At 39.9% G+C, this 26,927-nt stretch overlaps 1 protein-coding gene across 6 annotated transcripts in view; it reads right to left on the bottom strand.

Annotated features, from left to right (window-relative positions):
* The window catches only part of magixb (MAGI family member, X-linked b), a 43,658-nt gene that overhangs the window by 11,385 nt on the left and 5,346 nt on the right, over positions 1 to 26,927 (bottom strand). For 4 of the 6 annotated variants that reach the window (XM_030137801.1, XM_030137804.1, XM_030137805.1 and 1 more), the window contains exons 2-12: positions 21,617 to 21,906; positions 17,939 to 18,055; positions 12,646 to 12,765; positions 11,359 to 11,532; positions 9,379 to 9,568; positions 7,511 to 7,581; positions 5,872 to 6,033; positions 4,665 to 5,187; positions 3,184 to 3,739; positions 1,817 to 1,880; positions 1,301 to 1,714 (exon numbers count right to left, since the gene is read on the bottom strand). In XM_030137801.1, the coding sequence (XP_029993661.1) occupies positions 1,301 to 1,714; positions 1,817 to 1,880; positions 3,184 to 3,739; positions 4,665 to 5,187; positions 5,872 to 6,033; positions 7,511 to 7,581; positions 9,379 to 9,568; positions 11,359 to 11,532; positions 12,646 to 12,765; positions 17,939 to 18,055; positions 21,617 to 21,896 (2,671 nt within the window). In that variant the 5' untranslated portion in view covers positions 21,897 to 21,906. Of the gene's footprint in view, positions 1 to 1,300; positions 1,715 to 1,816; positions 1,881 to 3,183; positions 3,740 to 4,664; positions 5,188 to 5,871; positions 6,034 to 7,510; positions 7,582 to 9,378; positions 9,569 to 11,358; positions 11,533 to 12,645; positions 12,766 to 16,350; positions 16,721 to 17,938; positions 18,056 to 21,616; positions 21,907 to 26,927 lie in introns of those variants that run through there. The other 2 variants (XM_030137800.1, XM_030137802.1) reach the window with 2 other exon arrangements.

Below are 26,927 nucleotides of genomic sequence, written 5' to 3'. Positions count from 1 at the left end.
TTTGTCCAAATATTGATATCTGCATAAAATGAAGCACCAGTATTAAGAGAGTAAAGTTACGCAGATATCACAATTTGGCTAAAAACATGACTTAGGCAATTATGCAATGAGGCTAATAATACGCTCCTCACTGCATCAGTTAGGGTTAAATAAGCTGTTGAAGTTAAAACATATGCAAATGCAGTAAATATCCAATGACAGGATGTTACCTGTTTAATTAGCAAAATCCACATAGGGGCTTTTCTTAGGTAGTGTATATAAATGATGATGTGAAACAAGCACGTTCTGTAAATCTGGAGAATATGCTGCATTTATAAGGGTATGTTCCCACACATTTTACCTGCATTAAAAAACTGCAGCTCCAACTTGGAACCCTTATGTAAATTTCATTCAAGGCATCCCCTTCCAATAGACTTCTTTATTCCTTCTCTTTTTTCCTTTTTGTCCTCATTTTTGCAGTGACCCTTGGTATCATATAAATGTTTACAAAAAGGCCAACTATTAACACAACTATTATGCATCAGACTGTTATCTTTATTTACTTTTTTTTTTTCAGGATAAAAGACAGTCTAACTGTGTGCCCCCTTTTATCTTTTTAAATGTTTTTTTATTAATTTTTTTTTTTTTCCTTCTCTCTGAGCCGTTAGGTGGGTGGGTGGGTTTTGATGTTTGTATGTTGTTTTGCCTTGGACTAGTTCAGGGGTGGCCAACCCTGGTCCTGGGGAGCCACTATCCTGCATGTTTTAGATCAGGGGTCACCAATCCTGGTCCTTGAGGGCCGGTGTCCTGCATGTTTTAGATGTTTCCCTCTTATAGCACAGGTGACGGTCATTATCAGGCTTCTGCAGAGCTTCATGATAGGCTTAACATTTGAATCAGGTGTGTTGGAAGAGGGATACATCTAAAACATGCAGGATTCCGGCCCTCGAGGACTAGGATTGGTAACCCCTGTTTTAGATGTGTCCATCTTCTACCACACCTGATTCAAATGATCAGCCTATCACCAAGCTCTGCAGAAGCCTGATAATGACTGTCAGGTGTGCTGGAAGAGGGAAACATCTAAAACATGCAGGATAGTAGTGGCTCTCCAGGACCAGGGTTGGCCACCCCTGGACTAGTTCATATGTCCTATGCTGATGTAGATGCTTATTTGAAAATTGAAAAATAAAGTCTTAAAAAAAAAAAAAAAACTGCAGCTCCATGATTTTGTTACGGTACTTGATCTTATTGTGATTTGGATGGTTTGATCAGTTGTGCAGCTCTAGCTGACATGTGTTCTCACTGCATAGTCAGAGCTTACCTTTGCCATTCTCCACATCCTGAGATGCAATGACAAATCCAAAGCCCTCTCCTGGTTTTCTCTTCAGTTCCACATCAAACCCTCGAAACGGCCGAGTTCTTTCACCGGTCTGCCTATCCAGACCTGAATCAGGCAATGTGACACCAGCTGCGTCATCCTCCAGGCCTGTGTTCATCCAGTCTTTGGGCTCCATGGTCAGGGTCACGGGAATGGACTCCAAGAAACTGGTGCTCTGGATCAGAGAAGAGCGTGACGGAGCAGGGGAGGGAGGGGTGCTGAAGGAAGTCCGGGGCACAGGCAGTGCTTCTGGGAGCATGGAGGGGGTGTCTGAGCCAACAGGTGGAGGAGGAGGACGGAGGAGAGGTGGAGGGAGCCTCCGAGTAGAGCCGGGGGAGAAGGATGAGTGATAGATGCCTGTCAATATTAGAAAAACAAACAGGATTAATGTGGCCATAGTACTATAGTCAGCTCACAATAATTGAACTTATGTATCTAGCACAAATGTGAGTCATTTACCTCCTCTGTAAACCAGTAAGATAACTTCTCCCTGTTTGGTGTGTTCCTGGAGGATTGTTTGTACCTATGAACAAATGTGAAAATATTGTAAAAGTGTAGTGAAAAACATAATGCAAGTATACTGACTTTAATTCCTCATACACTACAAATTTTTACCCCTATTTGTCACTGTCACAACTACTTAATGCAAAAACGAATTGTCTGTAACTTTCTCTCTTCACAAAATTATGGACACAGCAACAATGGACTTTTTTTTAACAACATTTTGAGTCAGTATGGCAGAAAATGCACTGGTGTGCCTTAATTATTTCACGTTGCCATGGTTTTCTGGAGCATTTACTTGGATCCATCGTTAATGATATTAAAATCACCTGTGTTTGCCTTGCTGCAACAAGCCAGAATGCCTGCTGTGAAAAAGGTCTATCCACTTACACAAGAACAGAGCAGTAAATATTTAACTTGCTTAATTTTCATTTTGCTTTCTTCTCTTGTACTGAGGAATATTTAATATTGCCTGGTAGATGAATTATATTTATCTGTGCGTGTGCTAGCGGTGAAAAAAGGCAGGATCAGAGCAATGACTAAAAGCACAGGACTCAAGGTCTATCCTAAACTTTCAGTATCTGATTGAAGGTAAGTTTATGGTGTTTATGGTTATTATTTATAAGTTCTGCTTTTACTATGTTGCAATAAACACAATATGAACAAGTAGAAAAATAAGTGGAATTTTAACAATATTATATCTCATCTTCTCATTTACACAGTGTGCATTACAACTCAGACAACAGTGGATCTGCAAAGGTACAAAACATTTAGTAACACTCATAATGTTCAAATTCCACTTATTTTTCTTAAGACATTTCATGTTATTTATATTTGTTGAGGTTATACCATTTTATTGTGAAAGAATAGTTTGTAATGTAATGTAATTTGACTTTTTTCACATTAAACCAACAAGAAAATTTGGAGTTGTCATCATTTATAGGTTATTATGCTATTATTTTGCTGGTCCACCCACTTGAGATCACATTGGGCTGCATGTGGATCCTGAACTACCATGAGTTTGACACCCTCGACGTTTGCAAATTGATCCAATAGGTCGGGCTGGACCCTTTGGTGGACCAATTTCGGCCTGCAGGCCATATGTTTGACACCCCTGTTATACAGCATTTATAAACTGGTTACACTGCACAGAAGAACTGCCAAGCTGCAGTTTACGTCAGACCATTTCCAAGTAGTGTCTGTAGTAGTAGTAGTAGTAGTGGTGGTAGTAGTAGTAGTAGTAGTAGTAGTAGTAGTAGTAGTAGTAGTTGTACACACTACAACTTCTTTTCATTGTTTTTGTTTCATCTGATTTCTTCCAGTACCTGTGCAAAGCTGAGACTCTGCACATCAGCTCCATTGATTTTCACAATAGCATCCCCTGGCTGTAGGGAGTTGCACTGCTTCCTGTCCCACACTCTCTTCACTACAGTCATCCTGCCTCCTGGACCACCAGCCGTCACACTGAAGCCCAGGCCTCTGTCTCCTTCACACTGAGCCAAGGCCACAGGCACCAACTCCCCACCACTGTAACCTCCAAGTCCGCTGCCCACACTCATAGCCCCGGCAGAGGACACGCTGCTGGGACTTGCATTGGGGCTGGTGTTTCCATGGAAACCGTTGAAGCTGCGGTGGTGGGGGCTGTCGGGGGTAGGAGGAGGTCGAAGGTGGGAGGTGTGCGGTCTGAAGAGGTGATAGTGAGCACTTCGAGGGCCTCCAGGGGATGATGATGGTCTCCTCGGTGACTGAGGCAGCGGCAGGCGGGACCCGGGCAGCGTGCAGGTGGACAGGTCACTCTCAGATGACTTGGATGTGCCGTACCGTAGAGGATGAGGCGGAGCTGAGAGGGAGTTATTGTTGTGATTACGAATCATTGATGCCCTGAGGAGGAAGAGGGAGTTTTAAATCAGTAGTAAAGTAGTCTATAATCATGACATATTTAATGACATTTTTAATTAATGGATAAATTGTGATTATAAGGAGTATTGGATAATAATGGTACTCATGCAGTGGTGGTGGTGGGGATTATTCAGTATTGAGATCAGGAGCTGAAGTAAAAGTACCGATATAGCAATGTAAAAATATTCCTTTAGTAACAGAGTTGATGTTGTCCTACTTAAGTAAAAATAAGTACAGGCAACATGTGGTTAACATATTGAAGCAACAGTGGTGCTTCAGTCCTGCTGACTCATTTCCTATTATATGTGACATTATTACATGATTAATTGTCAAGTAATGTAGCAGCATATTACTGTTATAGCTGCTACAGATGAGGCTTCAAACTACTCTTCAGTTTCATGCCTAGGTACTTCAGATTATTACTGGAGCTCATCACATGATTAATGGAAGTAGAAAGGAATAAAAAACTGATACAAGTGTCTGCTTTAAATTTTTGGACATTTTCATAAGCATTAATCTCTAATTAAAAATGAATTTTAATGAGATATTAGATGACATTTAGTGGGAAAAAAAAATACGTGAGAAGATGTCAAAAAACAAAAATCCTGGTTAAATTACTAGTAATGTGCTGTATTTTTAAAGCTTCTAATACAATCTAGTTTATCACATCATCATCTGAAAAGAAACTTGTGATTAAAGCTGACAAATGTAGGGGATTAAAAGGTATCATATTCTCCACTGAAATGTAGTGGAATGTAACTGGAGATGTACAGTACCTCCAAACTGAACTTGTGTACAATCATCAAGGTCTCGAGGTGAAATAACTAAGTCCATCCCTACATGATCACAAAATATTCAAATGATGAAGTGATTTAAGTGTAATTTCTGCAGGCAATGATTTCTTTACCTGTGTGAACCAATGGCAGAAACAACTTCACTGTCACTCTGACTGGCCAGTGTCGGGTCGAACGACTGCAGTCTGGCTAAGCTTCTCAGAGAGCGAGGGGGTCGTGCAGGCGAGGAAGAGGCCGCATTGCTCAAACTGGAGCGTCTGTATGAAGGCGGTCTGGTGGCAAAATACGCTGTGTTTCCATTAGCATCTAGTGTCACTCCTGGTTCCATGTAACTGCCTTCACTGCGGGCACCGTTAAAGGTAAAGTGCTGGGACTGGGGAGTGGGTGTCGGGAGGCGAGGTAGTTGGTGAAGCGGCTGAGGCTGGACAGTGGTGGGTGGTATGATTGGCTCCCCGTTGTCCATCAGTCTCGGTGGCGGTTGTTTGGGACAGCCATCGGGGTTGTAGAGCATAGGATACCCTCTTCTAATCTCTACGTCCACACTGTGACCCACAGGCACTGACTTAAGCATCTCCACCACTTCTTTGTGGGACACGCCCAACACACAAACATCATTGATGTATACCAGGATGTCCGCTAGCAAAATACAAAGAAAAACACAAGGACATAGATGTGATTTCTCATATTATTATACTTTTAATCGTATGCATGTATATATTCTAACTTTTATAAATCATTTTCCTGTGCTTGAGTGTGCAGACAAGTGCAGTTTGCAGATGAAATACTGTGTGTTTTCTGTGGGTGTGGACTAATCCAACCAGCTAATCCCTCTAAACCAGCCTATTAACAGATATGAACTGGATCAGTCCCTGCACAAACAGCCTGTGCTCTTGCATATCAGGGGTAATATCAGCATGTATGAGCATTTGTGTATGTGTGTATGTGAACTGGATATGTAGTGCCTCTCTCCATATGCGCATTGTATGATAGCAAGATTATGTTGTGCTAGTGCCGAGGATTAAGGATTGATTGTGATATAAACCTGCTGCAGGAGATAAGAAAATTCCACAGCATCAAAGAGTAAACAAAGATGGCCAGATAAAACAGGCACGGATTGAAATAACTTCTTTTTCTGACATTTTGCAATTTGTCACGTTCACTAGTACATATTTAAGGAACATTTTGAATTTGTAACATATGTCCCTTCTTTTCTATTCTGGAAAAACCAACTGAATTCACCTTGCAATAATTCATCATGCAATTCTGTACAGCATAATTAAGTATCTTTGCTCACGCAGTGGTGGTTCATTAATTTTTTACCTGTCTTGAGCGCTGAGGGGCCACCTGAAGTCACACTGTACACCTGGAGGAACTCTCTCGGCCTGCTGCCCCCCACGATATTGAAGCCAAACCCTCTGCTGCCTTTTATCAAGTGTGTGTGAACCGGGAAACCTCTGAGCTCTGCAGGCTGGTCAGTGAACCCTAGTGGTCACCGATGTACACCAAAACCAGGAGAGAGGAGAAAAGGTTATAATGATGGTTAGTTCAAATAAAACTCACAGTTAAGTTTTCAGTTAAAAACCCCCTGTCAGTATAGTGTCTGACAGTGAGTTTCAGCTTTATACATTCAATTAAGAATCATACCAAAGCAGATAGCTCTTAACTAAAACCAATAAGAAAATTAAAAAAAATAGAAACAGCAGAATAATCTGTCATCTTAGCCTGAATCAGTGATGTAATATAACCATTTTAATTTAGTATTTACTTAACCCTTAAAGACCAAAACAGTTGGCAGTGACCAAGAGCATCTACTGATCTGAATTATTTAATAACTTTTGATGAACTAACTTATCAATACATTTAAATAATTCAGATAAAATGCAGTTCCTCAATTTTTCATTGGTATTAGATATGTCTTATTTGGGTGCTCAGAGGCGCCCTAGTGAACATGGAAATACACTGATACTGACAAAACCCCTGTACTTTGACAAATGAGTGGGTATAGATACTTGTTTTTACTTTCAGCTAATGGTTTTTTGTTTTTGTTTTTTTAATTGTAAAGTTTCTTCAGCTTTCTCTAATTTGATATAACCTTTGAATTTTCTCTGAGCTTTTATACACACCTTAAAGGTCAGTGAATCAAATTTAGGAAAATACCTGCTTTTCACTGAAAATCTGCAAAATGCACAGAATAACATTGATATAAATGATGATAAATCACTGAGGAAAGGTTAAATATGGAGAGTTATTCATTTGGAAAGTGCCACAAAAATAGGTCTTTAAAGGTCAAACATTTGTGGGAACACGTATTAAATTTTTCTTTTATCTTTATGTGCCAGTTTTATTTTAACCACAACATTAAACAAGTAAACAATAATTCCAAGCGGTTTATAACTGTAGTAGCATTTAACTGTTCACATTACAGCTGGTTTGATCTGGTCCGATAGAACTTAACTTGTTATCCTTACACAGGTAACTGGTTATAATGGGGATTTTATCACCTTCTACTGGTGAGAGCAGTAAACTGCAACCTCTAAGATAAACAGGGCTCTCAGCTTCAGAACAGATGGCTCTTCTACAATTTGCCATCAGCAATGTCATTTAAACATCAAAAAACAGATTATATTGTTTTTTTTTTAGCTGTTATCAGCAAATCATGTGACCAAATTATGAAATTAAGATGGCAGTCACATGTCATCCACGTGCTGACCCTGCAGCCTGAGCACTGATTCTGGATGTTTGCCAGGAGCTCCAAGCTTTAGGCCTTAATCACGTCTCTGTTCATCTAAAAGCTCATTCCATCTCATTTGACTCTAACAAGCCGGCTGTGTCTTGTACTTCCTTTCTTGACAAATATGTAGCCTCCATTATGCTGCTGAACAGTTAAATGTGTCACCAGTGTTCCAGCAATTACATCTGGAGAGAGACGGCAAAGGAAGAAAGAAACAAGGCGGCTCACATTCATTTTTGTAGACAGTCTCCCTGCTTGAAGCACGAGGACTCTGCCAGCTGCTCCTCTTCGGGCTGCGACTTTGAGAGACAAAAGACAAAAAAATAAATAAATAAATCCACGCTCTTCAGACCCATAATAATATTGGAGATAATATTACAGCACGGAAATTTAATACACAGTAGAGATCAGCCTGACTGCCATAAATAGGTACAACTTGACAGGGCAGCTCATTTATATTCAGAGGATGGTTAAAGATTTGAGGAGATTTGCTTATCCTCCATCAGCCTTACACATGTAGTCGTTTGACTCAGATGTGCATGGTCCACACTGGTTTAAAGCAAGATTACACAAGAAGAAAGCAAAACTTGACTCCACATGCAACTGATGTCAAGTACCTGCTACTTGATAGATGACATTTGGTCAGTTTTAACACATTTTGGGTTAAAATTACATAGTTTTTGGGAATCCATCTTCTAAATATGTTCATATTTCACAAGAACTACGTCAAGTTATTGTAATTCTTGTAACTAAGAGAACCTCAAGCCAATATATTAGCCTTCTGTGCTCTATTAGCCAGAAGAACATTACCAAATAGATGCATGATGAAGGAGGTTATGTACTACAGAGCTTAACAACTTTATTAGACCATCTTTCCCTGTTTGTGTCAGAGAACAACCAGCATCATGAAGTGTGGACTCATTTTGAATAGGAATTTCTGACTGAATTCATCTTTTATTCCCAAATCTGAGCCGGCTCACTCAGAAATCAGAAAATAATAAAGCAAAACATTCAACCACTAAAACACTTTTTTCTGTTCAGGAATGCAATACTGTCTGGTTCATGTGTTTTTGTTGTAATAAGGTGAGATGGGGAATGAAAGGAAAGCGACAGAAAATGCTTGTGTTCATTATTCCCAATAAATTTTAACTGTGAGGATCTGATTGCAGAAATAGAGTATGATATTTATAATTATGTTCTCATTAGTGGACACTCACCAGCTGTTTATATCTACATGGGAAGCACTGCTGTGTTTCTGCTGCAGCTTAGAATTGACCTTCACATTTCTGGTTTTTTTTTTCTGTTTTATGGTGGTTGTATTACCAAATGCAAAACCAGAGCTTATATCCTTTGACAACAAGCACTGGCCACTATAGAGAGTAAGGGTGAGACGCATGAGGGTATTCAACTTCACCAGTAGATGCCACTAAAGATTACAAACTGAACATTTGATTAAAGGGCTCATATTTAGCTAAACCCACTTTAATTAGTCTTTGGTACATTTATTTGTGTATTTGGACCCTAATAGTTCAAAAAGTTTGAATTTGAACCCTCCAGGTGCTGCAAAACTATCTTATATTCATTTTGGCAAAAATCAAGTGGATTTCTACAACCCGTTTTAATTCCTGCTTAATTTGTTACATTTTATAACTAGTTACATCATAACATTTGCACATATAAGGTCAAGACTTCTGGCGAACATTTCTCTGAGTACGCCATAATTGTTTGTCAGCAGCAGCGGTTGTAATAAAAACTGAAAATATGTCCAAACTTTGAGCCGATTACCTAAAATGTTCAGTTGTTGGTTGAACGGGACAGAGCAGCACAGCCAACAGCCTGGAGAGGGTGGGGTGTGAAGTGGCTTGTTTGCATTTAAAGGGACGGCACTGTCTGTCTTTTCTCGTGTCATTACTCAGAAATAGGGTTGAAGATGGGCCTGTGGAGTTTAATTAATGAAGAATTCAGACCCAAGCATAACATTTACAGTTTATGTAGACCACAGGGAAATGTTTTAAAATGCATAATTCCATTTTAAAAAAGCAAAAGATCACTCCTTTAAAAAAACAGTGATTTATATGGAACATGTTGACACTTACTCAATGTAGTTGGACTCTCCTGGGTCACTGAAGGCCTGCTCCCAGTGATCAGGCATCACACCTCTTGCACCTCTTCTGCCGCCGATGACACCGTTCTGTATGACACGACCATCCCCTCCACTGGACGCCCGGGGTCGACCCGGAGATCTGCGGCCAAAAGGAACACTGCCGCTAACACCTGCAGACCCTCCTGCAATGACAGAATAAGGTTTACCAGTGTTTATTTAGGCACATGACAGTAACAGAATGCAGGGAAGTTTCTATAACACTCTGAAATGTCTAATGACCTGATGCTGGCAATTCTGTTGCAGGCTGTCAGGCAGAAAGACCTGAGGTCAGCATCTCAGTTGGCTTTGTCCTCCCTCTAAGGAGTCAGAGTGTGTGACCATGCATGCGATACTACCAGCAGAAGAAAAATAAGCATGTTTTTTTTGGGGTAGCTGTCCTTGTAGCTGTCCTTCAGCGCGGATCTAAGAGACATGGGACATAACACGGGCTGTCCTGCACACGACAAGTGCTGCCGAAGCCATCCACCCACACAGTATCACTTCAAAAGATGACTCAGCAGAGGTCAGGCTGTTGGACGGCTCTCTCAAACTCCATCCTGCCTGCATCCTGCATTCACTCCCCCAGCTTCGACTGCCTGCTGCCCTACCTGCCTGTTTGGAGCACGTCTCTAACAATCTGGATCTCTGCCCACCTGCGTTTCTCACCTCCCACTCTGCCCGTCTCTTTCTTATCTTCTGTACCATTCTGGCACCCTGCCACCGCCATTCCTAACACCCAGCCTCCCCGCCTGCCTCCTCCACCACCACCCCATGTCACTGCCTTGCTCCTTTACCCTAATCTAATCTCATACACACCTTCTGTTCAGCAGGTCTGCTCTAGTTTCTCTGTGTCATCATCTCTCAACTCTCAAACAATAAATTCATGATTGTAGATACAATACCTACGAAAATAGTGATGTCAAAGGCCCTGATGTCACTTATTTCCATGAGACAAACAACGTTGAGCTGAAATATACAATGTATAGTACAACGTAACAACAGATGTGTGATTGTTTGAATTAACATTATTAATACTGAAACTTAATTAAATCACAAACACTGTTTTGTTAAGTCGCTGGTTTTGAGTATTATCTAACTCAATAATAACTAGACAGAGAAATACGATCTGATGGCAAGTTTTCCAGGATTTTAACAGAAAGACATATACAAATCAATGTATCTGATGCTGTAAAGGTATTTTCCTTAACCTAAAGAAAATCTATAAGGATGCTGAGTTAGCGCAGCACTTAACACACATATACCATATACTGTGACTGCAACTTGATTCTGTAACAGAGGCCCCAGACCCACTCCTCCTTTCACTTCCAGTAACTCCTCTACTGTTGGCTCAAGAATGAAGACATTAAGGCCATACACTAATATTTACAACAATCTACAATTAAGGCTTGTTTCCACATCAAATGTTTCAAATAATACTTGCTTTACTCAAACATTTTGTCTTTGTCAAATGACTTCCTCAGTTGTTCTCTTTCCTGTGCCTATCTGCTTACCTCCTTGTTTGTTCAACCTAAGGCAAGCTGACCTTCCTTTGGAGGTGATCCAGCAATCGATGAGGCCACAGCCCCTCTGAGAGTTTGGAGCATACTAATCATGCTAATGATTGATTCATTTGGGTATCAGAGACTAGAGCTATAGATAGAGGGACAATGCAGTATTTAACTGCTGCCTGGAGTGTAGAGCTCAACTTCACTGTTGATACATCCTCTCGTGTAGATATTTTTATTTTTTAAAAGCTCCAATAATATAAAAGTATACACTATAGGCCGGTAATGTTAACATTATTATAGTACCATTATAATACATGCACTTTTATTTGTGCAATAAGCATTACCAATCATACATTCAGGCTTGATTTTTCTTTAGATGTAAATTTATGAGTAGATTGTTGTTTAGAGCAGGTTTAATGACATGCCTGACAGGCCGGAGTCTTCCTCACTGTTCTCAGTGTCCTCTGCAGTCTTCTCCAGGTTGCTGAGTGATTTGCTGCGTGTGCGGAAGTTTCTGAGCAGGTTGCGGTGTTCCTGGTACGTGATGGGGGGGCTCTCTGCACTGATGTGAACAGGCCGTGGTGTGCCGTAGTAATTTCCTGAGATGTGATGGGAGACAAAGAAATGGATAGAGTATATTGCACTGTAAAAGGCTGCATGCATTTGTTTTAGACAAACTAAATAATATATCATGGCTGATTGTGAATGTGGTAACACTGTAGGTTGATCGTAAAGTCCAATGTTCTTAACCCTGAGGTGGTTGGTAACAGAAACAAATATGCATTAGCATGAATTACTGGTGTCAATCTGAGAAAAATCTATATTTTATATTCATATATTTAGGCTCATGTCTTCATGCACAGTACATACATGCATATACAGTAATGTATATGTGTTATATTTCCCCTGAGATTATATCCTGTATTTGTTGTATAGTCGTAGCTCTGGACATCTGCTCTAGCTCCTAAGGAAGAAATAAAATTACCTTCATCTCTCCATTTGTCTTATGGAGATCCAAATAGGTTTAGGGGAAACATTAGATTACTGAACACAACAACAAGGTCACCGTCCGTCACCATTTACTACAATTTCTGCAGGCGATTGCACGTAGAAATCCTGCTGATAGTCCTGATTGCTTTGCTGTAGTAATGTGTCTGTCAATGTCACATGTAAGTCAGGTGAGGATGACATTTATTGCTCCCATTAAACTCTTATAAATTATGTATGCTAATGTATGGAGGCTTTTTAATCAGAGGCAGCACTCTGACCTGTGAGAGGGAGGAGTCTAAGGGTTCCTACTATCTGAAAAACACCTGATGGCATTAAATGCATAAAGAGACAGACTGCCCTCCTGTTATTAAATATCTAAACCTCATTTATCATGAAACAAATCTGTCAGTTCTATAAGGGCAGGGGATAACAATAAAGGACAGTATTTAACATTTAGCCCCAATATATCACTAATAATTTACATGGAACGTCATTCAACATCTACATTTTATTAATAAGAGCTATGTGTAATTTGTGGACCTCTTAGTAACAATCAACGCAGTTCATTCTGTGCGCATACAATTTTTCAGTTTTAAAAGTACATATCATTACTGTGAGTGTATTCTTAAACTCAGATCTCTACTAATGGCTCATCATGCAGTGGAGGCTTGGGTTAAACTGACAGGTACGAGGACATTTAATTTTAACAACATCAACCTCACCTTTAAACTTGCCACTCTCAAGCAGCGCTCCAGACTCTTCCAAAGAGAAAAACTCCTCAACAGAGACAAAGTTGTAGTCGACCCCTGAGATTTCCCCGTCTCTGGGCTGTCTGGTTGTACCTTGGTTAGAAACAGACAACAGAAAAATATCACCCCATACATCAGAACCATGAGGCAGATATACTACCACCTACGGCATTGTTGATTTGTCAATTAATCAAGGCCTCATGTGCTCAAGAGTCAGCATTTATGCAAGCAAAACAAGTCAGCAAACTATAAATAGTCCGAACATTTATTAGTTCATCAAATGAAACACAAGCAACTGGTAATGTCTTAACAGCACACAGAGCCAAAAACTAACACGTGACCTCTTTAATTACAGGAATCACTCCCAGGTCAACAGAGCATCCACCCACAAACCAAAATTTTCTTTGGTAAGAGAGCACAATGATGACGGCAGGCATTTACCAAAGCCTCTTTATTATGGGCAGATCAATGGGAACAGAATTAAACATTAATGAGGTACTGTGAAAGTCTTAAAGTCTTTCTATCACCATAGCAAAGATGGAGCACTCAGATGATCAATGGTCTGTCATCATAATTGATTTACATTGACCTTGGTCTGCAAGAGCACTGAGTCCACAGCAGAAAAAGCATCCCATATTATTACAGAACCATTGAGCAAATACTCAGTCTTTGCTGTATTTCACTTAACACAGACCATTAAATACAAGTACAGACATGTGGTGTGAGAGACAGCACATTTTTATCGCTGATTTTTCATTAAGCCAAGACTGGTGGAAAAATTTTCATTTGCAAACCGAATTACAGGGCAGCCAATCTGACCTTGAGTGGAGTAATTCCTTACCAGAGACAAAACCACACCAAGCCCAAACTGAGGACAAATCTCTGTCCTTCTACTGGAGGAGTTACATGTGAAGGCAGTGTGGGGCCTGCAGGAGGGAGTCACACCCAGCTACCCTATAAAACCCATGATTAATGCACTGCTGTCCTGGGAGCAGCTCTGCCAGCCACAATGACACATGCAGTACTGTACAGGGGATACACACACAAACGCACACATACACAGACATGCGCACACACACACACACACACATACAGAAAATAAAGCCCTCCTTGGACAATATTCTCACAAAGGACTGAACACATGAACGCTAAAGAACATCTCAATCAGCCCGTCTTTTCCTTTCCGTAGCTCCAACTATGTTTAGTGCATTAGTCCTGATCCTGGTTTTATAAACGACAGCTAGCGCGTTGCCATTTTTAGCTTTAGGTAGAGAACATAAAAGGGTTTTTGGGGTTGCAACTGATGATTCACCATATTATATATTCAGAGGTTATTTTCTTGACAATTTAATGTCAAAAATTAGTGGAAAAATGAACACTCAAAACTCAGTCAAACTCCTTCATTCAGTCGAGAACGACTCCAGATATTCAACCTACATTTATTTATTTTTGGGGCTATTTTATGCTTTAATTCAACAGCGACAGTAAAGAGAGAGGGGGAATGTAGGGAAAGAGATGCAGCAAATGGTCTGACCAGCTGGAAACCGAATAACGGACTTACTGCTCAGGGCATTTCAGCCCATGTGGTATGCATCCTGACAATCCAGCTACTGGGTCACCCCATCAACTTAGATTTATAACAGATTAAGAGACCTTAATTGAGATGGAGCCCTCATATTTTCTTGCCTAAAAGCTACAATGAGCCTTGTAACCCTACAACTCCCAATAAGAAAAGTTCCCTCAGTAGAAGCTTTTATGTCAGCTTATCAGGCCATAAAAATGCATTCTTATTTAAAAGAGGATGAGAGGGATTGATTTGATTGGCCATCTTTAAGCACCAATTACATCTGTTAACACAACACCCCAAATGAACATACTGTCAATAGTAGGAGGTAAACTTTGGAATAGCCTGCCCCTCCCAATAAGAGAGTGTCCAACATACAATGCTTTTAAAAGTCACTTAAAACAGTGGCTCCTAGAAAACCAGAGATGCACTCATTTTTAATTGACATACATTTCATCACCCACACACTGTCTCTGTTTCGTTGTATGTAAGTATAGAGGTGAATAAATAGGCTAATGCCCCTGTGATCATACTAATTCTGTTTTTTGTTTATTTGTTTGTTTGTTTTGATGATGCCTATGTCATCAATATTTGTATTTTTAATTTTTTTCTAATTTATAGCAAACGAGTGAGTATTAATGTTGGCTGTTTTTTGTCTTGTTTCTGTCACCTGCCTAGGGACTGCAGATGAAAATTTGTTATTTTTACTAATTCTGGCATATTTACATAGGTGTATTTTTTATACAACAATGTTCATAAATGTGCATGGCCCCTACTAAATAAACCAATGAAATAAATAAATAAATAAATTGTGCCGGTCTGTGAAAGGGATACACTTGTGCATCTACTTTTTTAATAATAACTAAAATGAACCATTCTTACATTGTGCCCCTTCTTTGTATTTACATCCAGCTGATATACAGGAATTTAGAGGTCTCTATGTCTAAATAAAGATCTGATATCTAATCAATTGATGGCATTTGACGTGTGTAATTCTTCTCATCCCCTCAGGATTCACACTTTCTCTCCAGCTGATATGGTGCATGAGGCAGAGACTCATTATCTATGCACCCTCCTTGGAGATATATATGACATGTCAGCAGGGGGACAGGATGGATTATTGACATCTTCTTCTTCCCTGCTTGCCCCTGTGGGCACCACATACTGATCCCCTGGGAGAGGGACGAGATAGGGATTGAAGAGGTAATTACGCAGAACTCTCTATCAACACCCGGAGAGCTGTCTGTCAAAGTCACTGCACAGAAATAGCTAACAATGAATCCCACAGTCAGAAAAGGCCACAGACGCTCTGCCTGACATCACTGGAGCAAATATATTAGAATAACCAAATGATGATGTTGCTTATCTCTGACTCATTCTGAAGACAATTAGAAAAGTCTTTTGTGGAGGAGACAGAGACAGCGAGCCTTGAAACTATGACATTGGCACTGAATAATTCAAGGGCACATGTACAAATGGTTACTGAGATTATACTAATATGGGAAAGTTCAGCAGGGTAATTCAAAGTTCGCAAACCATGAACACAGAACAAACTGATATGGATGAAGAAACAAAAGTGTGCACATCCTGTCTGCCTCAGAGTGAACACACAGCCAATGGACTGCAGTCAGCCTCTCCTCCACTTTGGCACTGATAGGCATTTGCTTTTAATTTAATTCCCCCTCTAGATTATTGATACAGTAGCATGCATTTACTTAATTCTGTCATTCATTTCCATTTTTATGCACTGGCCTCCTGACAGAGCCTTTGTAATGATATTTCTTGCATCAGTGCCAACTGCAACATCAGAGAACATTGTCTTATCAAAAGGATTCAGAGGTTGAGATACTCTCTAAATAGCACAATGATACTAACTAGGCACGTTTTTAGAAGAGGAAATAGGATTTAAGTGACAAATATCAAAATTAAACTGCAGCTTAGACAAAAACAAACATATCTGCTCTGCTTCCTTCAGTAAAAACATGTTAAAAGTTAAACTGTGTCTCATGGAAATGACAAGCTACTTAATGTCTAGTGAAGGTAATTCACACTTCTATGGATCTATGTACAAAACAACAAGATACAAGAGTCACCTGAAATGACAGGGAACATACAGTACATGTGGTCCTGAAGGGGGCCACAATGAGCCACTGATGAAAACTCCTCAGCTCTAAGTTCCTGTTATATCAAGCAAAGCTGCCTCCAACTGATGTCAAAAATGAAGCTTCTATATCTGAAAATGACTTTAAAATAAAACGTACTGGTTTCCGAACCGTCTCTTGATCAGACTAACATGCGTGAGTTGGTATCAGCATGAGAATAACAGCATCTTACTGTCATCTCGAGCAGATCAGAGGATTACACACCCAGGGGCTGAGCCTGCCTCAGTGTCACTCATGCTAAGAGAAAGCACTCAGACATGAGAAGTTACACCCTAAGTTTAAAGAACGAGCTGCTTGGACAGGGTACATGGGACTGTTAAGGGTAATGGGCTGTATATAACAACCAAAGCTAATTGATAATTAATTTTACAACTAAAAATATATGATCTCCCCCATGAGGATTTAAACAGTATTTTAAAACATTACTCTTCAGACTAACTTGTAGATTTAAAATGATGTGTGTCTGGCAGAATAATAGGAACGTTTGACATGAGTAAAACTGCAGTTACACTAACATGAATATGCATGCCATAGGCAAGGAGAAACTGTCTTATCTTTGTTGGTGCATCCTGTGAGATTTAACCTGTGCCTTCTCCTGACAGCAAGTGTGTTGTGTGGCATGGTGGCAGGCTGTCCCACATGACCTACTTCGTGGACTAAAGGAGAGATTAGTCCACACAGTACCACAGCAAGGTTAAGACTAAAGACACACGAGGTGGACTGTGTCTTTAATGCTCCCACCTGAAGAAGTTAAAACAAATCCAACCAATGCATGCCAGAAAATTATTAGACCACAAAAAAACCACAAAGCTCTGCAGCCAACCCTGTCTGGCTTCTATATCCTCTAGCCCTTTCCAGTGACGTCATATTATAGAGGATTAAGATAGCAACAGATGTACTACAACTAGCTGCCTTTGGCTGCCATTGTGCTTGATTTTATTCATGAGCATCACAACGAAACTGCTTGTGTAGACTGCAGGCGTCTTTTACAGATCATACAAAGTGCACAAATAAGAAAAACCTGTCGAACACAGCTGCACTCAGATTCACCACCATCTTACTGTCACCTAAACAGAGCATAATAGCTCAGAACATAAGGTTAAGGACTGGAATAAGAGATCACCGCACCACAGATAAACCCACTGTTGTGACAATACAGACTGTCACTATGGAAATGTCTACACTGATAGCACTTGAGGCATTTCCTGCATACACAAACTTGATATTATATTTTAAATACACCAGGCACCAGTCATTCGTTTCTATTACAATGTCAAATCACACCACTTCACATTGCATACATTGACACAAGAAAGTGTGGGAAACACCTCTTCGCCTTTAAATGCCAATTAACACAGAGAAATTCCCATAGCACCAACCATGAAACACTCTATCAAGTAAAACTGATGTTATTTGTTTCAGAGACATTTAACTTGATGATCAAATAAACTGACTTACCATCAATAAGATGCTTAGAGATGTAACATGACAAAAAAACAAAGCACATCATATGAAAAGAAAGAAGAAAATGGAGACTCACAAGGTACAGCACGGAGGTAGAGGTTCTCTCGGATGACTTGCTGAAGTTGACTGTCCACTGAGCCGGGTGTGAAGCACTTACTCAGATACAACCTGAGATCCTTACACAATGTGGAGCCTGAGGGAATGGCAAAGAAACAAAGATGGCATGGAAAAGAGAGAGCACAGAGACAGAAAGACACACACACATTAAAAGTAAGCGAAGTGTGCATAAAGAGACTGATGATGTACAGTTCTGTTTGTGACCATCTGAGCAGAGACAGAAATTAATTCCAACTGCAAATTTTTACTGTCAGACTTGATTTAACACTATATGTTACAGTCCACACTTTCTCATTAGCACTTACTAGTCTAATCTCTCTATATCACTTCATGTAGATCCTGAGTCTTGAATGTGTTTTTCGAGTTCTTCATGCATATATAATGGCCTATTGAGGTTAATTGGACCAGACACAACAGTAGATACTGTCACCAAGGGAGGCAGAGCTGATCACTGGGGCTCAGTTTCCTCTCTTTGATTTCTTAATATAATCTCAAGTGCTTTACAGCCTCTGATGACAGGTCACTTGCTGTTATGGATGGGCTGAGAGCCTCTCCAGCTTGTCACTCTGACAGACGACCACTTTGTCAGTGCTTCCCCAGCAGGCTGCCGCCCAGCTACTCACGCCCCTACCCCCACCGTCTGTTACAGAGGTTCAGACTGAATTTGCTGTGCTATTAAAAAACATCACAGCGGTATAACTTTATTAGTTGAGGCAGTCAACTGCACATGCATATGATTGGCCACATATGGCTGCCACTTGTAAGGGGAAATGAATGTAGTCTGATGCCTTTTGGGAGAAATGATGGGCTTTTGTTCATCATGTTATGACACAGCTGCTATTTTCTAGACTATTGAAGAGAAAAATCAGGCTGGAAGCTCTCTGAAAGTAAATGAGCTGGCAACACTTGGATTTGTAACATGTTTGAATCCAAATACTACATATACACTGCAATAAAATGATGCAGTCAGATGTCAAGGTTACAAGATGTACAAGAACAGCTACATCATTCAGCCGTAAAACAGTGAAGTAAAATGAGTAAACATTTGATGGACAGATGAAATCACCAGCATAAAAAAAGAGCGAGAGCTTTTCCACTGCCACCTGCATCTGGGGAAGGTAGCACAGCATCCTGCTGGAGGGCTGGAGCAGAGGGAGTTGTAGTAGTAGAGTGAGTAGGAGGATGTGTGATACAGCAACCTGGTGCATCAGCTCATCCATCAATGTCCACGCTACACGCAGTCAAGCTTCCCACAGAGGACCGGGTAGACTTCAGAAATGATAATGGATCTACCAGTGGCAGAGGGACTGGGGGCAAAGGTCCCCATTTACACCCCTGTGGCCAAATCAGCTATCAATCTAGCCACCAAGGCCATCAGGAGCCACAGTCAGGTGACACTGCGGTGACATATTGCTCTGTCCACAGTCAACAAAGGCATTCATTTCCCTAGCCCCCTGTTCTAAACATCAAGGCCCCTTGAGGGTGACAGACAACTATATTACTACAGTCTTGTCATGTGTGTCAACAGCAATTCTGACCTCCTATCCACATATTGACCAGTTGCCTTGATATATCCAGACTAATTGACAAAAATGTATCAGCATCACAATGATGCAGCCTGTACTGTAGATTCTGCCAGAGAGAGTCAGTGGAGAGTTACTGAACGAGATCATTATGGACGACAGCTTGGATGACAGTGGAGCAGACTGTTTGGATGTAGTCTGATGAAGCAAATGCAATGATGTGTAACATAAACAGCAACAAGTTAAACTGTCTGCGGCATGAGAGAGAGAGAGAGAGAGAAAAGCCTGAATGTGTTATGATGGGCTGTATATTATACATAAATTGCACAAGCTCAAGGAGAAACCTCTGGAGCTTTTTGTATGCATATTTTGCCTCCACTGTGTTTGGGCCAATCACAACCATTACACAACCTCCTGATCCCGATTATTTGAGCTGACTGTAATCATTTTGCATGATAATAAGAATAATTTCCATTCACCTGTATGAAAACAGCTGGATAAAACTAATAGACGTATCAGATTTGACTATTTCCACATCATTTTCCATGTTTTGACATCAAAAGGGTCCAGATGCAGCTTCATAGACTATACTAATGTACACAATATGCTACTTTACTAAACAACAGACCCACTTCAGTAAAGGACACCCACAAACTAACCATGTCAAGGGTGTATTATGCAGTAGGTGTGTCCTAGAGCTACTGTAAGTCTGCAGCTAGACCTACTTGACCTTTAGAGGTTTGACTGCTACTTTTTAATTATCTCTTTGAGCCTCATTCTTCTGATGTGGTTTAATACACCTGAGTGGAGATTTAGTACTACAACTGTACAACTGTAACATCTTGACAATTAAACTCCACAATGTAGCATTTCCATGTTAAAAAGTTTAAAAAACAGTATGCCTGTATTACATATTTTCTTTCTTGTCTCTACCTACATTACCTGTCGAGGCTATTACTCTATCTGCCCAATATTAAACATTAACATTAAATTTACTACTACTTCAGCTATTTCATTAGAATGAATGTAATGTAAACAGACTTCTCTAATATGATACAAATGAAACTTTAAGCCATTTTATTGAATTACATCTTAATGAAAAGCTGTGAGTAGCTAACTACAGTGTATGTTCAGAGCTTTCATTGTGAGTGGTGTATCAGCAATGTGCAGAAATTGACTCTGTTTGCTATTGTGTTGATACAAGTTGAGAAAAGTACTATGGAAAAAAAAGACATTATGTGCCCTTAACTTCTAATATGTTCATTTTGATGAACATCTGGCATTAACATCAATGACTGTTATTATACCTGTAATTTCTTTGTATATTATAATAAATGGTTTGTACATGTCTTACCTGACCAGTGCAGTTATTGGTTACAAACAGAGGTTTAATTTTCATATATATATTTTGATGTTCAGTACCAGTTGCTGTATTTTCACATGTCAAGGAAATTTTGGAGCAAACTTCTGAAAAGTTGCTAATACAAAAATACAAATTATGTCCATTTCCATGAACTAGTCTGAAGTAAATCATCTAGGCTGTATTGCATAATCAGCAGGTGGTGCTGTAGGCTACATTACACGTGGCTTTAATAAACAGAGTAGAAGAAGCAGAACAGCGTGTTCCTGTTTTCCATCTAAAATGTCTGTGATGTCTTTTTTTCACAGTGAAAAATAAGTCAGTGTTTTCACATTTCATAAGAACATCTGAGAAAAAAGCAGCAAATAGCTCATCAATCAGCTGATCAATCACATGACTTGAAAGACATTTCCATCTTCTTTAGGCTTAAAGTTTCTATTAACATTTTAATCTGAGAAGTTTCAAAATGCATGTTAATTACATTTATGTTAATCCTCCTACTAAACTGGTATCTCTCTTCATTAGGTGTGTATATTATATTATATATATTATTAAACTAATATGAGGCTTAAACTATCATAGTGACACAGAATGAACAGAAATTGAACTGTTAATTGCTTTCATTTCTAAGAGATTTAATCAGGAACTAAAATATCAACATCATGACAGTCTATACCTGTGTGATGATTATTTACACATCCTCAGAAACAGATAATAATAGGCTGGAGGTGTGAGTTGATGAGCTGAATCATACCTGGAGACACAGTTTTGATGCGAACAGGATGGGGGCAGGAGTTGAGGACGCCACGGACATCTCCTAACGTCATCCCTAGCACAGGTGTTCCCCCAATCTCCAGGATGATATCACCCACTATGAGTCCACCCCCCGGAGCTGAGGTGACAAAAGGAAACTCTCCATAATCTGCTCCTCCACCTATGGCAATTCCCAGCTCCCCTGATGAGCCCAGCAAGGGGACAAAGCTGTCCTGCACCTTGGAGCGCCAGTGCTGCTTCTTCACCGCTGTCTTAGACATGGCAAATGAGCTGAGGAGAAACAAACAGAACAGAACAGAACAGAAGGTGTGAGAAGGTGAGAGACAGAAAGAAAGTGAAAAAAAAAACTGTCAATTAAAACTGGCACAACAAAGGTCCTGTGACTTGAGGGAGGAGCTGCTTTGTTTTTTAACCTTTGTCAGTTGTCTAAGGTCTGGGGAGATGTGCTGTTTCCTATTAAGATGTGTAAAACTCATGAATTATTCCATCTTGAAAGGTTAGGCTACTTTCTCCGAGACAAAGCACTTGAAACGTGTCTATTTTATGCAAAGATACAACACAGAAACTTTCCCTCATGCTCGTCCTCATGTCTATGTGCTGAAGGCTGTTTTCATGTAAACACATAACATAGGAGCAAGTGCACATTCACAGTACATTTTCAGTCACACGGTAAAAATCTAGTTTGAAAGTCTGATAAAGACATGGTTCACTGAATGCACACGCCTTTTGACAAGCAAACTAACAACCTGGAGTACTGCAGTGCTTTAAACCATTTGTACTAGATCTACGGTGATGCATGTGGCTTCTACAGAGGCATCAATTTTTATAGATTTCTTCAAGACAATGACTAATTATCCTCTTTGTTTGCTATCTGTATTGCCCACATTATCTCCCTGTCTGCTCTGTTACAGTATGTATGTATTTTCACGATCTTAGTTGAGAAGTCCCAAGGCAAATCTGTGAATAATGTGTTTTACTGTGACATGTGTCTCAGAGAGCAGCTGTGTGTGGGCTGAGGATGTGGCTGACATGGTGAAATTTAGATTGATTGTTCTGTGATGTGACAGTTGTGATGTCCAAAGAGAACGGACACTGTTCCTCTGACATTATCAGAGCAGCACTGTCACCTTGACACAAGAAAACCAAGACAGATGAGGTAGAAAAGCAGAATCACACGCCCAATACAAAATAGTATATAGAAGTATGAAATGTCATTATCATTGGAGTTATTTTTAAACAGCTACATTACTTGAACATGCTATTTCCACTTATCTCGATTGTGTTTTCCATTATTGTTGTGAGATTAGCAATTATCCACCACTTCAATCCAGTCCTCTTAAGAGGCTGTGTGACCCTCAGCTGGGTTCAGATGACATGCGCAGCTTTCCCTCAATGCTACACCAAACCTTACAAGGGCGGGCACCCCAGGGCCCTCTGGCAGAAAGATCCTAATGAGACAGTTTTACAGTGAGACAGAGACAGGATAGATCTAATCCTCTTCTCTTGGCTGGTTATTGGACTGGCAGATCTGACAGAGATCCTCTTCCTCTATCCCCTCTCTCCTAGAGCTTGACCAAAAGACTAGAGTCCCTTGGTGGTTTTATATGTGAAATGAGAAAGAGGAGTAGAGGAGGTTTGAAAGATTAGAAACAAAAATAGACTATACTGAATAGATCAAGAGAGGGAGATATGTAAGTACAGACAACAAAGGGATGCGCGTGTTTGTTTCTCACGCTATCAATGTATGGGATTGGAGAGGAAAAGTATGGAGTATGGAGGCGCCACACAGCCTGAGGTCAGCTCTCGATTCGTTTGTTTGACCTTGTAGGACTTCGGCTCAGGCAACGTGAGTCAGAACTCCAAAAACGGTTGAGCTGGTTGCCATAAAACAGCAGACCTAAAAACACACAACTTTCATTTTAGTCTGGGTTCAAAGCCAAAGGCTGTCACTGTTGTTCTAACACATTTGAATAAACATAATCAAACAAGCAGTGCTGTTTGCGCCGGCGTGTTTCAACCTAAAATTATGCTTATCACTTCATCCCTTGCCAAACACTGCCCCGAGTCCTCTCTCTCTACCCCACTGTGAAACCTTCTGCAGCAACATTGTCGACCTGCTTCCTCAAAGCCAGCCAGCCGTCCACTCAATTACACAACACAGTCCTACAACAATCCTTAAATGTATTATGAGCTGAGAGTAAAAACAGAAGCATGTGCTTTCATTTTCTAATAATAAATACACAGATTTCAATCCACATCATACATATAAGCCGTTGGTCTTTTCATGGTTTATATAAACATTTCTCGTGACTTGTCAGCTGTACACAGAGATGATTAAAATAAAACAAATGATTGGTCTGAGGTATTATCCTATCCTATTAGGCCTACACAGTCGCTCTGTGTGTTTTTGTGATCTACAATATACACATGGAGCCAGAGTGTGTTGTCCAAGCTGTAGCTGTTGTGTTGACCTCCTGCGTCTGATGGGGGTTTAATGAGCCAGAGCCTGTCAGGGCTGCTGAAGCCTGGGCTTGTCCCACTGCAGACACACACCCTGACACTGCCATGCTCTCTGTCTGCTATTGATGCTACAAACTGGTCCTGCACACTCATCTTACTGTGTTCATTTTAAACACAGGGCCAGTTTGCCATCAAAACATATTTGCCCTGGCAAAGTGATTTTAGCATTTTAGAAATGACCTACTGTCAGCATACAAGTTATTTTCTGTTTAAGAGCAACTTGAACTGCATTGTGGCTGGTTAATTATATGACAGAAAAATTAATTTGACATGTAAAATATTTTATGGCAGAAAACTAGTAAGAACATGATTGTCCCTTCAATCAAACTGTAAATGAAACAACATGTATATTACCCCAGATGAACTACAGTATAGAGGGCAGGATACAATATACATATTCAAGGATATATAACCCTATAAAAAGAATGCACTATTGAGATTTCTGACCTTTAGGTCAGGAAAAAGCTGACCAATACATCTCGTATCTTGTTTCACTGACTTCCTCTCTACCAGAAAACTGCACAGGCCTTCCAGTGTAATTTCAAACCATGGCAATCAGTCAATGGCAAAATACACATCCTCTTGGCTTGGAAACTATTCTTAGAGGTCATGTTTTTTAATTCCACACCAAATTAGTTTATTTCAGAGAGCATAAAGCAAATGCCTGTGGCTATTATGATGGTGTACCATCTTAACAGCTGTGCCATGCAGTGTTTTCTATGTGAAAAATGCCTTTTAGCTTTGAATGGCATAAAAACTCATGTGTGTCTGCTCAAAGAACATTTATTTTTTACCGTTAATTAAACACAATAATTGTTTTTTCTTCTAGAAGAAAGTCAGAGCAAGTATGAAGTTAATTAGAACAAACTTAATTACTGCACTGTAATAATCCCTTAAGGTATGGTTATGCTAAGATTTCAGGTTCTATGCTATTAAATTTTACCCACAGTCCAATTAGACTAAAAAAGGCAAAAGTCTGGGTCCATTTTACTCCCAGCAGCTCATAGTCAGAGGCAGAATATCTTTATTACAGGGTAAATTAACTAAGCGATTATTTCAGGTTGGATCTCCTGGGTGTTAATTTATTAAAGTTGGACACCCAGAGAACACAGTTCCAGATGATCCTTGCCATGGAGCTCAATAATTCAAAGTCAACTTGAAGGAACGAATCAAGGGCATGAGGGAATAGTACTTGACATTGGAGTGGACAGCGCCTTGAAAGACCTTCAGGAAAAAGGGTGTGAGCAAAACACATCAATTAAAATGAGTGAATAATTGAATTGCTCAGTAAAGAGGGGCTCCAGCAAGGAGCAAGAAAACAACAACAACCACAAATTTATCAACAGGGTGAAGTCTGGGGTGCACTCGCTTACATTTGAAACACTGCTTAACATTAAGATCTGTTTCATCAACTGCACAACAACTTTAATGTTCACCTTCAGTTTGGCAGCTTCCATCATTCATGTTCCCGACCAACCACACCATAAAGGCTTTGAGGTGAGATCAGTGACTGTCAGCTCCAGTGATTCTCTCCATCTTCTCGATGTCTATCTACATGCTGAGCCTCATCCCCATCAAAGCCGTCTTTCTGCTAGAAGATCACTCCCTGACATAATCAGCTTTGACCACAGCAGAGTCTGTTAAACTTCTGCAAAGACGAGAGACTTTCAACACAATCAGCTTTTGTCATGATACGTCTATCTGTCGCTGACACTTAGACCCAGATGGTTTTATCTACATGTTCATGTTCCTGAGTAGTTCTGTATTGTATGTGCAGCGCATCAGTCAGTTGATGCCCATGAATGCTAACTCTGCTCTGTTGGTTTGAGTTGGTGCTTGCTCTATTGTCCACATTGTGTTTCCGCTCTAAATCAACTATACGATAATGAAATTAGCCTGTTCAATTAGCTCAGCTAGAATGCTCGATGAATTTATGTAAGCCTTCTTGGTATTTTAAGCACACTCACTCAAAGTGCACAGCAGTGAGTAGCTGTCTTTCCTAAATGTGAATTTTGGTGAATATTGATGGACCGACTGTGTGTTTTGTCAGCTAGAATGTGACCAGCATGTCTAACAGCCCCATTTGCTGGTCTCTGCAAACGCTCACAGTGAATAAACAACTGAAAAGACTTGAGGGCTCTTAATGAGACTACACAGACCAGACGCAAGTAAGCATGACTGATGGTTATTGGTTACATAATAATAAAGTTTTTACTCACCAAATGCAATGAGATTTTTCTAATAAATGCTGGAAAGTTTAAAGACTGCTTTCAAGTAAGAGGACCAAAAGTAAAAACTGCAAGTCATTCTGTAGTCGCTTTGGAAAAAAGCGTCTGCCAAATGCATAAACATAAACATATCTGTCTTCAGTATAAATTATATAAATAGTTCTGTAACCCGCTCAGAATACTTCCATTTTAACTGAGCAAATATTGATTTAATCTTCATGAATAGATGTATCATTTGATGTTCATGCTGAAGCCTTTATGTGGGTGTTAATACGTGCAATATTTTCATAATTAATCTTACAAACAGAAATTACATACAGCACATGTTACATATCCATGTTGGCGCTCTTGTTGTAATAGTAACTGTCTCTGAAATGATCATGGTTTCACATTATGCAATATTACAATATTTTTTATTTTGATCATCAGTATGATCAGATGGGTGATAAAACAATAATGATATTTATCACAATATAATTTTATACAATAAAATATGATGACATATCATATATTGTGATATACATTGTGAAACCACTTTATATC

Source organism: Sphaeramia orbicularis, chromosome 7 (genome assembly GCF_902148855.1).
Source record: "Sphaeramia orbicularis chromosome 7, fSphaOr1.1, whole genome shotgun sequence".
NCBI lineage: Eukaryota > Metazoa > Chordata > Actinopteri > Kurtiformes > Apogonidae > Sphaeramia > Sphaeramia orbicularis.
This window is presented reverse-complemented; position numbering and strand designations above follow the sequence as displayed.